Source organism: Rhinolophus hipposideros, assembly GCF_964194185.1.
Source record: "Rhinolophus hipposideros genome assembly, chromosome: X".
In the NCBI taxonomy this organism is placed as follows: Eukaryota; Metazoa; Chordata; class Mammalia; order Chiroptera; family Rhinolophidae; genus Rhinolophus; species Rhinolophus hipposideros.
In genome coordinates, this window is record NC_138046.1 from 86,285,137 (window position 1) to 86,299,904 (window position 14,768).

At 37.4% G+C, this 14,768-nt stretch overlaps 1 protein-coding gene across 2 annotated transcripts; it reads left to right on the forward strand.

Moving 5' to 3' along the window:
* Positions 1–10,468: 10,468 nt before the first annotated feature.
* Positions 10,469–11,130, forward strand: LOC308494411 (actin-related protein 2/3 complex subunit 5-like; the record flags this gene model as incomplete). Of its 2 annotated transcripts, XM_081042225.1 has the most annotated exons (2): positions 10,469–10,615; positions 10,709–11,130. In XM_081042225.1, the coding sequence occupies 2 exons, from the start codon at positions 10,469–10,471 to the stop codon at positions 10,946–10,948; spliced, it is 387 nt and encodes a 128-aa protein (XP_080898351.1). In that variant the 3' UTR covers positions 10,949–11,130. The 2 variants fall into 2 exon arrangements, with proteins under 2 accessions (XP_080898351.1, XP_080898350.1); XM_081042224.1 differs by having other exon boundaries at positions 10,469–11,130.
* Between the last annotated feature and the right edge of the window lie 3,638 nt (positions 11,131–14,768).

A 14,768-nucleotide genomic window follows, 5' to 3' on the forward strand; every position in this document is an offset into this window, starting at 1 on the left:
AAACTAGAAATCAATAACAAACAAAAACAAAAAACTAAACTCACAAACACATGGAGGCTAAATAACATGCTACTAAATAATGAATGGGTTAACAATGAGATCATGTAAGAAATCAAAAATACATTGAGACAAATGAAAATGAAAATGCAATGACCCAAAATCTATGAGACACAGAGAAAGCAGTCCTAAGAGGGCAATTTATAGCAATCCAGGCCTACCTCAAGAAACAAACAAACAAAAAAAAACACCTCAAATTAATAATCTAACTTTACACTTAAGGGAACTGGAAAAAGAACAGCAAACAAAGCCCAGAGTAGAAGGGAGGAAATAATAAAGATCAGAGCAGAAATAAATGAAATAGAGGCTAAAAAACAACAGAAAAATAAATGACTCCAAGAGCTGGTTCTTTGAAAAAATAAACAAAATTGATGAATCTTTAACCAGACTGATGACGAAAAAAGAGGACCCAAATAAATAAAATCAGAAATGAAAGAGAAGTGATAACTGACATGATAGAAATACAAAAAATGTTAAGGAAAATACTACAAACAAGTATACACCAACAAATTGGACAATCTGGAAGAAATGGATCAATTCCTAGAAGCATATAATTTTGGAAGGCTGAATTAAGAAGAAACAGAACATCTGAACCAACTAATTACTACTAATGAAATAGAATCAGTAATCAAAAAACTCCCAACATATCCGATGGACATGCGTCCTATTTGGGAGACCACCTCAGGGATACAGTGGATACCTGATCATGGCATTGTACACCAGAAGCTAAACATTAATGAATGCCAACTATAATTTTATATATATAATGTGATGGTTCAGTGTGAGGTCGGAGGGATAGTGGATGGGGGGAGGGGGGTTCACAGTGTGAGGGATATAAATGATGAACGTCTAAGTATTACCTTGTCTTATACACCTGAAACTAATAAATAAAAATAAAAAAAAAAACTCCCAACAAACAAAAGTCCTAGACCAGATGGCTTAACAGGTCAATTTTACCAAACATTCAAAAACACAGTTGTTTTTGAATAGGATTAACACCTATTCTCAAACTATTCCAAAAAATTCAAGAGGAGGGCAGGCTCCCAAGATTATTTCATGAGGCCACAAATATCCTGATTCCAAAAACAGACAAAGACATTACAAAAAACAAACAAACAAAAAACTACAAGCCGACATCCTAATGAACATAGATGCAAAAATCCTCAACAAAATATTAGCAATCAAATTTAGTGATACATTAAAATAATCATACACTATGATCAAGTGGAATTTATTTCTGGGATACAAGGTTTGTTCAATATTTGCAAATCAATTAATGTGATATACCACATAAACAATGAAAAATAAAAATTATGTAATCACATCAGTAGATACAGAGAAAGCATTTGACAAAATCCATCATCGATTTATGATAAAAGCTCTCAGCAAAGTGGGAATAGAAGGAACATATCTCAATATAATAAAGGCCATGTCTGACAAACCCACAGCTAATACCATAGTCAATGGGGAAAAGCTAAAAGCATTCTCCTAAAGTTCAGGAACAAGACAATGATGTCCACTTTCATCACTGTTATTCAACATAGTATTGTTAATCCTAGCTACAGCAATGAGACCAGAAAAGGAGATAAAAGGCACCCTAATGGGAAAGGAAGAAGCAAAACTGTCATTATTTGCAGATGACAAGATACTATACATAAAGAACCCCAAAGATTCCACCAAAAAACTATTAGAAATGATAAATGAATTCAGTACAGTAGCAGGATACAAAATTAATATTTAGAAATCAGTTGCCTTTTTATGTACCAATAATGAACTGTCAGAGAAATTAAGAAAACAATCCAATTTACAATTGCATCAAAAAGTGAAATACCTAGGAATAAAGTTAACCAAGGAAGTAAAAGACTAGTACTCAGAATACTATAAGACACTGAAAAAAGAAACAGAAGAAGATATAAATAAATGGAGGCATGTACTGTGCTTATGGATAGGAAGAATTAACATTATTAAAATGTCCATATACCCAAAGCAATCTATATATTCAATGCAATCCTTATCAAAATACCAACAGCATTTTTTCACAGAAGTAGAACAAATAATCTTAAAATTTATATGGGGCCACAAAAGACTCTGAATAACCACAGCAATCTTGAGAAAGAAGAACAACATTGGAGGTATCACCGCCTGATATCAAACTACACGATTAGGTTGGTGCAAAAGTAATTGCAGTTTTTGCTGCTGTTTTTAACCTTTTAAAATGCAATTACTTTTGCACCAACCTAATATAAGGCTATAGTAATCAAAACAGCATGATACCGGCAAAAAAACAGACACATACATCAATGGAACAGAATAGAGAGCCCAGAAATAAACCTACACCTATATGGTCATTTAATCTATGACAAAGGAGGCAAGAACATACAGTTAAATAAAGAGAGTCTATTCAATAAATGGCATTGGGAAAACTGGACAGATACATGCAAAAAAAATTGAAACTGGACCACCTTCTTACATCATATACAAGAATAAACTCAAAATTAAAGACTTAAAAGTAAGACCCAACACCATAAAACTCCTAGAAGAAAATATAGGAAGTAAACTCTTAGACATTATTCTTAGGAATATTTTTACTGATATATTTCCTCGGGCAAGGGAAACAAAAGAAAAAATAAATAAATGGGACTAAATCAAAGTATAAAATTTTTTTCACAGCAAAGGAAACCATCAACAAAATGGAAAGACAGCCTACTGAATGGGAGAAGATATCTGCTAATGATACATCTGATGAGGGGTTAATATACAAAATTTATTAAAAATTCATGCAACTCAGCACCAAAAAACCCCCCAAACAATCCAATAACCAATGGGCAGGTGACCTGAATAGTTATTTCTCCAAAGAGAATACACCCAGGACCAATAGACATTCGAAAAGATGCTCAACATCAACAATTATCAAGGAAATGCAAATAAAAACCACAATGAGATATCATCTCACACCTGTTAGAATGGCCATCATCAATAAATCAACAAACAAGTGCTGGTGAGGATGTGGAGAAAAGGGAATCCTCATACACTGTTGGTGGGATTGCAAATTGGTGCAGCAGCTATGGAAAACAGTATGGAGTATCCTCAAAAAATTAAAAATAGAACTACCTTATGAACCAGCAATTCCACTTCTGGGTACTCATCTGAAGAAATCCAAAACACTAATTTGAAAACATATATGCACCCCTATGTTCACTACAGTGCTATTTACAATAGGCAAGATATGGAAACAACCAAAATGCCCATCAACAGATGATTAGATAAAGAAGAGGTGGTACCTATATACAATGGAATATTAGTCTGCCCTAAAAAAGAATGAAATCTGACCATTTGCAATAACATGGATAGACCTAGGAGTTATAATGCTAAGTGAAATAAGTCAGACTGAGAAAGACAAATACCATATGATATCATATATATATATACATATATACATATGTGTGTATACATACATATATGTACATGCAATATAAAGAACAAAATAAGCAAGCAAACAAAACAGAAACAGACTCATAGATACAGAGAACAAACTGATGGTTACCAAATGGGTAGGGGTTTGGGGGGCTGGGTAGAAAGGAAAGGCATTTAGAAGTACAAATTTTTAGTTACAAAATAGTCGTGGTAATGTGAAATACAGTATGGGGAATATCGTCAATCATATAAAAACTGTGTATAGTGTCAGGTGGGTTCTAGACTTATTGGGGAGATCAGTTCATAAATTTTTTTAACTGTCTAACCACTATGCTGTACACATGAAACTGACACAAAATAATATTGAATGTCAACTATAATTGAAAAAAAATAGTCACAGGGATGTAAAGTACAGCATAGGGAACATAGTCAATAATATTGTAATTACTATGTGGAATTTCAGATGGGTAATAGACTTACTGGGGTTATCACTTTGTAAGGTATATAAATGTCTAATCATCATGTTGTTTTGTACACCTGAAACTAATATAATATTGTTTGCCAATGGTAATTGAAAAATACATTTTTAAAAATTGAAAAAAGGTGTATTTGTGACATCTTAGGTTCATGATGTACCTAGGACCTTCTGTTACTCCCTCAGCCTCAGATCTGGCCTTACAGGACTGCACTGGGCATGGCACTGAAGGCTTCCCAAACACAGTGTTGCTGATGCTAAATAGCTCCCCCGCCAAAAAATATTTGTGGAATGGATGTCTTGTTGAATGACAGGAAACCAGCTAATTACTGCTAAAACTGTTATATTTTGTTTTATAGGTAAAAGGCTTAGATATCATTTGGTCTTACACTTGCAAAATTGAAAATATAAACCAAAAAGTCAGTAGAATCATGAAATTCAAGTAAGCACTTTCACACATAAAAAGCCTGCTCTCCTGGTGTTCCTTCTTCCATGACCAGTCATCTCCAGTCAATTTCACTTTCTTCTCTCCTATCCCATTTACTTTCATGTCAATACACTGTACCTGCAAAGACCATCTAATCTAGCCGATACAGATGTTTATCAAGCTTCTCAGATTATGTGCCTGCCTTCCTCAATAGAATGTGAGATTCTTGAGGATAAGGACCATGCTTCCTTGGTCAGTGCCAGAGCTAGAATCCAGGCTAATGCTTAAAATATGGTGGTGGGGGGGAGCCACTGAATAATTGTCAAATTAATTAGTTAATTAATCTTTTTTTGTGACATTTATACCAAAATATCTACCTTCCAATCTGGGGATCATTCTATACATACCATCTATTTAGACAACATGTGCATCTTTTGTATAACTGGTGCCAGATGCATTCTGGTATTCAGCTGTGAATTGCTGAGTGAAAAATATTCCAATTCCTTTTTCTATTGCATTTTGTATAGTAAATAATACAGCTTTCAGTAAATACCTTAAATAAGAGTAGTGTTTCCCAGACCTCATAAAAAACCTTTAGGATTTCTTTCTTTTCTGTTCTCTTTTCTTTCTCTCTTTTTATCTTCGCCTTTATTTATTTCTTTCTTTCTCCCTTTCTTTCTTACTTTCACTTACTTCCCTTCCTTTCTTCCTCCCTTCCTCCCTCTCTCCCTACCACCCTTCCTCCCTCCCTTCCTTCCTTCTTTCTTACTTTACCTTTTTAGTTTCTTTACAGCTTAATTGAGGTATAATTGAGATAAAATAAATGAACATATTTAAATGTATGATTTGATAAGTTTAGACATATATAATTCCCATGAAACCATCACCACAGTCAAGTTAATAAACAAATATATTAACCCCTAAAATTCCCTTATGTCCTTCCCCACCAGGCCTGATCCAAGGGCAATCACTGACATGCTTTTGTCATTATATACTGTTTTGTGTTTTCTACAGAGTTTTATATATATTTAAACATATAATGTATACACCTTTTGGTATGGTCTCTTTCATAATTGTTTTGAGATTCATCCATGTTGTATGTATCAATAGTTCATTCTTTTTATCACTGAGTGGTATTCCATTGTACAGATATTCCACAATTTGTTTATTTAAAAGCACATTGATAGATTTTTCATTTTTTTCATGTTTTTGGTGTTAAAAATAAACCTTCTGTGAACATTTATGTACAACTCATTGTATAGATATGCTTTCTTTTCTTTTGGGTAAATACCTAATAGTGAAATGGCTGGGTCATATGATATATTTAACTTTTAAGAAACTAAAATTGTTTTCCAAACTGTTTATACCATTTTACATTTCCACTGATAGTGGAAGTTCAATTCCTCCACCTCCTTACCCATATTTGGTAAAGGAAAGAGATTTACATTTTAGACATTCTAACAGGTTTATAGTGGTATTTCAATGTATTTTAAACATATTTCCCTAATAACTAATGTTGTTTAAGATCTTTTCATGCGGTGATTTGTCAAAACTTTTCACAATTATTTATTGGGTTGTTTGTTTACTTACTTTGAGTTGAGAGTTCTTTATATATTCTGGACAAAAGCCTTCTGTCAGATATGCGATTTGCAAATATCTTTTCCCACTCTGTGGCTTGTTTTTTTATTTTCTTCATTGTGTCTTTTGAAGAGCAGAAATTCTTAATTTTAGTTCAGTCCAGTTTATCAATTTCTTCTTCTATGGATCTTGTTTTTGGTATCATATCTATGAAATCATTCCCTAACTGAAGGTCGCAAAGATTTTCTCCTTTTTTTGAGAAATTTTATACATTTAGCTTTTACATTTAGTTTTATGATCTCTTTTGAGATAATATTTGAATATTGTTCAAGATATATGTCAACATTTGTTTTTTTATTTTTGGATTGGATAGCTACTAGTCCCAGGAACATTTGTCGAAAAAGCTAATCTTTTCCCACTGAATTGCCTTTATAGTTTCGTTGAAAATCAATTGAACATGTCTGTGTTAATCTATTATAAACTCTCTGTTGAATATCAAAGAGCTAATACCATGCTATCTTGATTACTATTACTTTAGAATAAGTCTTAAGATAGTTTCTGCTTCTCTGAAGTTGTCTTGGCTATCGTAGCGCTTTTAGAATTTTATATAAATTTTAAAACCAATTTATCAATTTCTACCAAAAGAATACCCCAGTTTTATTGAAGTATAATTTGAGATGTAATAAACTGCACATACAGAGGGTGACAAAAAATGTATGCACATTTTAAGAAAGGAAAAGACTATTAAGTAAAATTGTAATACTCAATATATACAGATAACAAAAGATGAATACAAGTCACATTTGATTCCTGCAATTACAAGAGGTGCTCAAGTGGTTACCATCAGAGTCCAGACACTTCTGATTACAGCGAACTACTGCTTGAGCAACATTGACCAAAGTGTCCACTTGTATACATTTTTTGGCACTCCCGATATTTGAAGTACATAATTTGATGCATTTTGACATAAGTATACACCATGAACCATCACCACAATCAAAATTTTTCTTCCCTCTTTTTTTCCCATCCTCCCACCCTGTTCCTAGGCAATCAATCATCTGCAGTCTGTCACTACGTATTAGTTTGGACTTTCTAAAATTTTATATACATGGAATTTTATATACATGGTATTTACATTTTTGGGGTCTCATTTCTTTAATTCAGCATAATTATTTTGAGATTCATCCATGTTGTTATATACACATATATGTATTTTACACCTTTTTATTGATGAGTAGTATTAAATCTATATACCAAGATTTATCTATTTACCTGTTGAAGGATATTTGGGTTCTTTACAATTTTTGGATATTGCAAGTAAAGCTACTATGAATATTGTTGTATGTCTTTGTATGGACATATGCTTTTATTTTGCATGGGTAAATACCTAGGAGGTGAATGACTGGGTCATATGGTAGGTATATGTTTAATTTTGTAAGAAACTGCCAAAATAGTTTCTAAAGTGGTGGAATCATTTTACATTCTCACAACCAGTATATGAGGTTTCTAGTTCCCTTTTATTCTTCTTTTTTAATTTATGGGGGTGACAATTGTTAGTAAAATTACATAGATTTCAGGTGTCCAATTCTGTATTACATCGTCTATAAATCCCATTGTGTGTTCACCATCCAAAGTCAGTTCTCCTTCCATCACCATATATTTGATCCCCTTTACCCTCATCTCCCTCTCCCTACCCCCCTTACCCTCTGGTAAACACTAAACTATTGTCTGTGTCTGTGAGTTTTTGTTTCTCATTTGTTTGTCTTGTTCTTTTGTTGTTTTTGGTTTATATACTACATATCAGTGAAATCATATGGTCCTTTGCTTTTTCTGTCTGACTTATTTCGCTTAGCATTATACTCTCAAGATCCATCCATGTTGTCATGCTTTAAATTAGATCCCCAGAACTTATTAATGTTATAACTGAAAATTTGTACCCTTTGATCAACATCTGCCCATTTCCACCATCCCCCTAGTCCTTGGCAGCCACCATTCTGCTCTCTGCTTCTATGAGTTTCCTTTTCTTATAGTATCCCTATCTGGCTTTGATATCAGGGTTATACTAGACTCATAAAATGAGATTGGGAATGTTTGTTCTGCTTCAACTTTTTGGAAGAATTTTTCTTTAAATAATTGGTAGAATTCACCCATGAAACAGTCTGGTCTTGGGCATTTCTTTATTTGGAGTTTGTTTTTTTTTTTTTTATTGCTGATTCTGTCCCCTTACTCATTATTGATTTCTTCATATTTTTAATTTCTTTATGATTCAGACTTCCTAGGTTGTATGTTTCTAGGAATTTAGTCATTTCTTCTAGGTTATCCAATTTGTTGTAATCAGTGAACTTGAAGACAGATTTTTAAAAAAATTATCCGATCAGAGGAGCAAAAACAAAAGAGAATGAAAAGGTATGAAGAAAGTTATGGGATTTATGGAAACCATTAAGAGAAACAATCTATGCAACATTGGAGTCCTAGAGGGAAATGGAGGGAAAAAGGGTCAGAAACTTTATTTAAAGAAATAATGTCTGCAAATTCCCCAAATTTGGGTAGACACTTGCATAGCCAAGTTCATGAAGCTCATAAGTCTCCAACAAATTTAACCCAAAGATATCTTCTCCAAGGCATGTTATAATAAGCCCATCTAAAATCAAAGATAAAGCAAGAATCTTGAAAGCAGTAAATGAGACTTGTCACTTACATGGGATTCCCCATTATACACACAGAGGCACATGCACACGCATATGCATATGCATACATATACACATACATCAGGAAAGGAAGAGTGGGGTGAGACCAGTTTCCACTGCCTTTTGGGGCACCCCATGAAGGATCCACTTCAGTTACACCCCACCCAGAGACTGTCAAATCTGAGACATACAGACATGGCTATAAAGAAGGAAGAAAAGCAGGGTATACCACACAACATGAGCAAATGCAATTCCCAGTGACCTGCTCTGCAGATGACCCCAGCAGCTTTTGCCACGGCAGAAACCAACAGCCCAGCCTAACCCCTGTCACTGGCCTTCAATACCTTGCGCACACCCAGGGAGTGACTGTGCAGCAATAGGAAAGCATGTCGAGAGCCAGAGCCCCCACAACTGCTTGTGGGCCTGGAGCAGGCCCTATTTTCTGTTACTGACCTGCAACACTGCAGTCACTTGCTACTATTCCCTGCAGCTCTACTCCTCTATGACCTAGCATGACCCCCGAACCATCATTGGCCTCCCTGCCATGTGCTCATTTCAAGATTGATAGCCATAGTAGTTAACTCTGACAGCCAGGGTCCCTGTGAGACAGGTTAGTTAGCATGTTACTATGTAGACGGGGAGGTCCCTGGTGGAAAGAACCAAAAAACCCAGCCATATCCTGAAACTCCAGTTTCTGGAATGTCTCCTTCACTCCAGGACAGAGATATGAGAATATGCCTTGAGGTTAATAAATTATCTCAGATCCCTTTTGGCCAAACAAAGGAGCAGATCTAGTAGATAGGAATAGGTTATTTCGTTAATCCCTTCAGTATGGGCAAACAGGACAAACCTAATAGATGAATTTCATCAGAAGGCTCCAGCCCCCCTCCCCAAGCAGGCAGGGGAAAGTATAAAAGTAAGAGCTTTTGCCTTAGCTAGTGGGCTTCCCAGTTTGGGGTACTCCCTCCTGCTGGGGAGCTCCAACCTCTTCTCCTGCTTTTAATAAACTATCTTCCTTTGCAACTCCTTGCCGCTCCCTGGTCCGTGTGCCCATTCTTTGGCTTCACGAGACACCATCCCGGCCTACATCCAGAAATTGCCAGCAGATCCTACATCATCTGCAGCTGACAGTGTGCCCACAGTTGGTCCTGGCCCTTGCTGCCTGCTCTGGCCCCCATAACTACATGTGTGTTTACAACTGGCCCCTCCTACTCCACAGGCACCTTCAGCTATCCCCCACAGCTGAGCAGGTGCACACCACTGGCCCTGGCCACTATTGCTGCTTGTCCGTAGCCACCGGACCTGGAGGCACTGTTGAGTGCCCCAACAGCCCTTATTGGCTCTATAGCCTCTCTCGCCACACACACACACACACACACACACACACACAGGACTTGCCAAGGAACATGCAGGTATGGATGCTGTGGACCACAATGGTCTGAGCTGACAAGTCACCATGCCCCCTGGAGCTGTTCCTTCCACACAATCTCTACACATGGCATCCGATACCACTAGACCTGGGGGGTCACAGCATTCTCCCACCCAGTAAAGTCTTTCCTTACTGAAATCAGTCCATAAAGTCTGGAAGTGACTGCCTCTTCAAATGCACAGGCACCTATGCAAGACTGCATGGATCACAAAGAATCAGGGAAACAGGACACCATCAAAGGAATATAGTACACCTTCCGTAACTGGCCACAACGAAATGGAGATACAGAAATTACCCAACAGGGAAGTGAAGGCACCAAACTGCGGGTTCCTGCAGAACTGGGCTTGCCGAGGTTCAGGCAGCACCTAGAGGAGGCCTTCGACCCCCGCTCCGGATCCGGGATGTCGAAGAATACGGTGTCGTCGGCCCGGTTCCGGAAGGTGGACGTGGATGAGTACGACGAGAACAAGTTCGTGGATGAGGAAGACCGGGGGGGGGGGGGGGGGGGGGGGAGGGGCGACGGGCAGGCCGGGACCGACGAGGGCGAGGTGGACTCCTGCCTGCGGCAAGGAAACATGACAGCTGCCCTGCAGGCTGCTCTGAAGAACCCCCCCATCAACGCGAAGAGTCAGGCGGTAAAGGATCGGGCGGGCAGCATTGTCTTGAAGGTGCTTATCTCTTTTAAAGCTAACTATATTGAAAAGGCAGTTCAATCCCTGGACAAGAGTGGCGTGGATCTCCTAATGAAGTATATTTATAAAGGCTTCGAGAGCCCCTCTGACAATAGCAGTGCTGTGTTATTGCAATGGCACGAAAAGGCACTGGCTGCTGGAGGAGTCGGGTCCATTGTTCGTGTGCTGACCGCCAGAAAGACCATGTAGTCCAGCAGGAGCTGGACATCTTGTGGATGTGGGAGTTGCTGGTACAGAGACCAAAACAGCCAAATGCCCCCGCTGCCCTTTGGGTAGCATGTGTTTCTCTCAGCTTTGCCTTCTTGCTTCCTTTTTCATATTGCTAAAGAAGAAAATTACATATCAGTTTTCCTTTAATGAAAATTGGAATAATGTAGAGGGAATGTTTCGACAGGGGTGTTTCCTGCTCTGAAAACTATTTCAGTGATGTGTATACCAGTCTGTATATAGTATAATTTACATTCAAGTTTAATTGTGCAATTTTTAACCCCTAATGACTGGTGTTCTTGTTTTTCTGTGGTTTTTTTTTTGGGGGGGGGTTGTTTTTGTTTTTGTTTTTGACTAATAGTGAGAAATTTGATCCGAATTTGATGCCGGTTTCCTAACTCATTGCAAGCCAGGAAATGATCCTTATAAAAAATACATTTGAGAGACTGGCAGCTATTACCATTGCGAAACTGGACCATACTTCTCTTATTTAAGCAAAATGTGTTTCTGGAACAAGTGGTGGGTGACCACCACTACCAAGTCCGGCTTTGTTTCTGCTTGCCTCCAGATTATGTGAGTTTTAAGTTTGCTTCTTCTCAGCAGCCAGTAATCACAGCCTCTCGATTTTTTTGTGGTCACCAGGGTCCAGAGCAAGGAGTCTTGCTCTACACAAATGTATCTATAAACTACTAGAGCCTGTTTGGCATGAACATAAAGCTGTTGTTCCAATCATATGGCCCTCCTTGGGGAAACTAGTCCAAATCATAAAGGACATGGAAGCTATGATGTAGTTCAAACTCTGGGCAGCCTCTGAATGAAACGCTCTTTTCCATAGAACTATAGTAGCCGCCTTAGACACGATGAGGTGTATAACCAGTATTTCCTATGCCCTGTCAATGTCTTCAGTGTTCTCCAGGGTAATGGGGATCTCAAAAGATTTGGTTCAGATCCAAAAACGTATACATTCTGTATTTTAGCTCAGTGGTTTAAAAAAAAATGCCACACAGCAAAAAGTGTTTACTTTGTTGGACAAACCAAATCAGTTCTCAAAAAAAAAAAAAAAAAAATGACCGGTGCTTATAAAAAATTGTTCCTCGGTAGCTCCAAAACAAACCACCTGAATGCATACGACCAAGCGGGACATCAGCCTGTGTTTATTTAGTATTTACATGGGACACCAGTTTCATAATCACTGACATGTGCAAACTGGTACAGAAATTCTATAAGCTCTTTGCTGTTTTTGATACTTGCCTTTTGTTTTGTAAAAATGATGAAGTTCAGAAAATAAAGTGTCAGTGTTGAATAAAAAAAAGAAAAGAAAAGCAATTACCCAACAAAGAATTCAAAATAATTCTTCTACAGATGCTTAGAGAGCTGCAAGAGAATAGAGATAAACAATTTAACAATATCAGGAAAACAATATAAGAACAAAACGAGAAGTTCACCTGAATCTTTGGCTCAAGTCCCCTTCTTCCTTCTTCAAACTCATCATTCTAACCTCTGTTTCTGTTGTCCAATCTTTTTTTGGACTTTGATCCCTGGCCTCCGTGTTATAAGAACCCTCCAGTGACTTTTGCATTTCAATTATTGTAGTTTTCAACTCCAGATTTTTTATTTGGTTCCTTTTAAAAAACAGTTTCTGTTTATTGATATTTCCTGTTTGATGAAACATTGTCATCATGCCTTCCTGTATTTTTTAAACATGGTTTCCTATAGTTATTTGAACATATTCATAATAGATATTTTACAGTCTTTGCCTGGCCCCCTTAAAGACAGCTTGTGTTGTTTGTTTTGTTCCTGCATAAAACTCACTCTTTCCTGTTTCTTTGCATATCTCGTGTGTTTTTTTCTTGAAAAATTGACATTTTAGACAGCGTGGACCACCAGAGATGAATAAGATTTTGGCAGGCCCCTCTTTGATTATCTCTTTCAATAACTCCCTTTTAGATTTCAGGCTGATGTACCTCTATTGGTATTATACTGTAGTTGTTAACTGACTGCTCTATTGTTTTAGAAAGTGCCCTGGGCCTTAAATTCTTCCATGCTCTGATCCAAATAATGTCAGACCCCTCAGGCAGGGCCCGGGAGCTGCAATATTTTTTGGCTTGCCCTCCTCACCCAGGGCAAAACCTTTTCACTATGGAATGGGAGCTAGAGTTGAATGTATGAGCTAGTGTCAGCCACTTGGCTTCCACTGCTTGCCAAGTATAGATTTTTCACAGCAGGTGCAAGGGTAAATATCAATCTCAAAAGAAGGGGGGGGGGATGAAGTTTTCCATGGCACACAAAGGAGAAGAGATACCCCCTCCCTTTTCTTAAAGCATATACTTTTGAAAACATTTAATTGTGAATTCTTCCTCTGCTCCTTTGTGATGTATGTAAATCTTTTGAAAATCTAAGTAAGCCTTTTACCAGCTTTACAACCCAGGAATGTCTTTCTCAAGGATCCGGGGACCCATCTCTTTGAAATGTAAATATCAAGGAAGCTAGCACCTCTAGCTCTCCATCTCTTTGTGAATTTTGACTTAAGCGTGTGGTTCCAAATTATAACTACTTAAGGTATAAAGTTAGGTTTAAGTTTTATGATTACTTTGGATAAAGGAAATTAGCGAAGGCAAATGACCACTTCAATTACCAGGTGAATTTAAGATGAATTATGTGTAATATATGGTTTCGTTAAGTCCTCTTACTTGAGGACAAGTCATTGTTTATCTTGAGAACATGCATGTCACGGGTTGTATCTGCCTGGGCTATGTAAAACGGTGAGATTCCACCCCCCACCCCCCGTCTTTGCAATCTCTTTAGCAGATTCCCTGTGATACACATCACATTCTGGTGTAATATTTATTTAATAATACAACTATTTCCTTTCTCTTCTACTCTTGTGGAGAGGTTTTCTGGGTTGGCAGGAGATTTTGTTTGTAATTAAGACTTTCCAAAATTAGCGCCTGGAGAAAAATAGGAACTGCCACTGGACTGCTGAATCAAATGGAAGAGCTTTTCCGCAACCCGATGCTAGAAGAGATGGGCGCTACTACTATTCAGCTGCTGGTGCTCAGATGTTAAATCTGCTGGTTTTTTCTGTCTGACTTATTTCGCTTAGAATTATACTCTCAGGATCCTTCGAACCCTATGATTTCACTGATATGTGGTATATAAACCAAAAACAACAAAAGAACAAGACAAACAAATGAGAAAGAAAAACTCATAGACACAGACAATAGTTTAGTGGTTACCAGAGGGTAAGGGGGTGGGGGGTGGGTGATGAGGGTAAGGGGGATCAAATATATGGTGACGGAAGGAGAACTGACTCTGGGTGGTGAACACACAATGGGATTTATAGACGATGTAATACAGAATTGTACACCTGAAATCTATGTAATTTCACTAACAATTGTCACCCCAATAAATTTTAAAAATAAATAAATAAATAAATCTGCTGGAATTGTTCTTCAGCAACATGGAGATGTTGTTTATTGAGACGTGTTTATGGTCCAGAATATGGCCTATTTTTGAAAAGTTTCCATGTACTTGAAATGAATGTATATGTTGATGTTTGGTGAAGAATGGTCTTTAGGTGTACCTTAGTCTAGTTGTTTTAGTGTTTAATGTTTAGTGTTGTTCTTTTGTTGCTACTAGTATCCTGGAGCAACCAGACCACTCTTAACTGTTAAGATGCCCATTGCTTTCAACAACGCCGTTAGGCATGAATTTTTCCAGGTTCTTTTCCAAATAAATTCATCCCCTTCAGGCAAAGCTGCTATGCATAGTTCTCTTACAGCCTGCCTCTCCACCCAGGCAG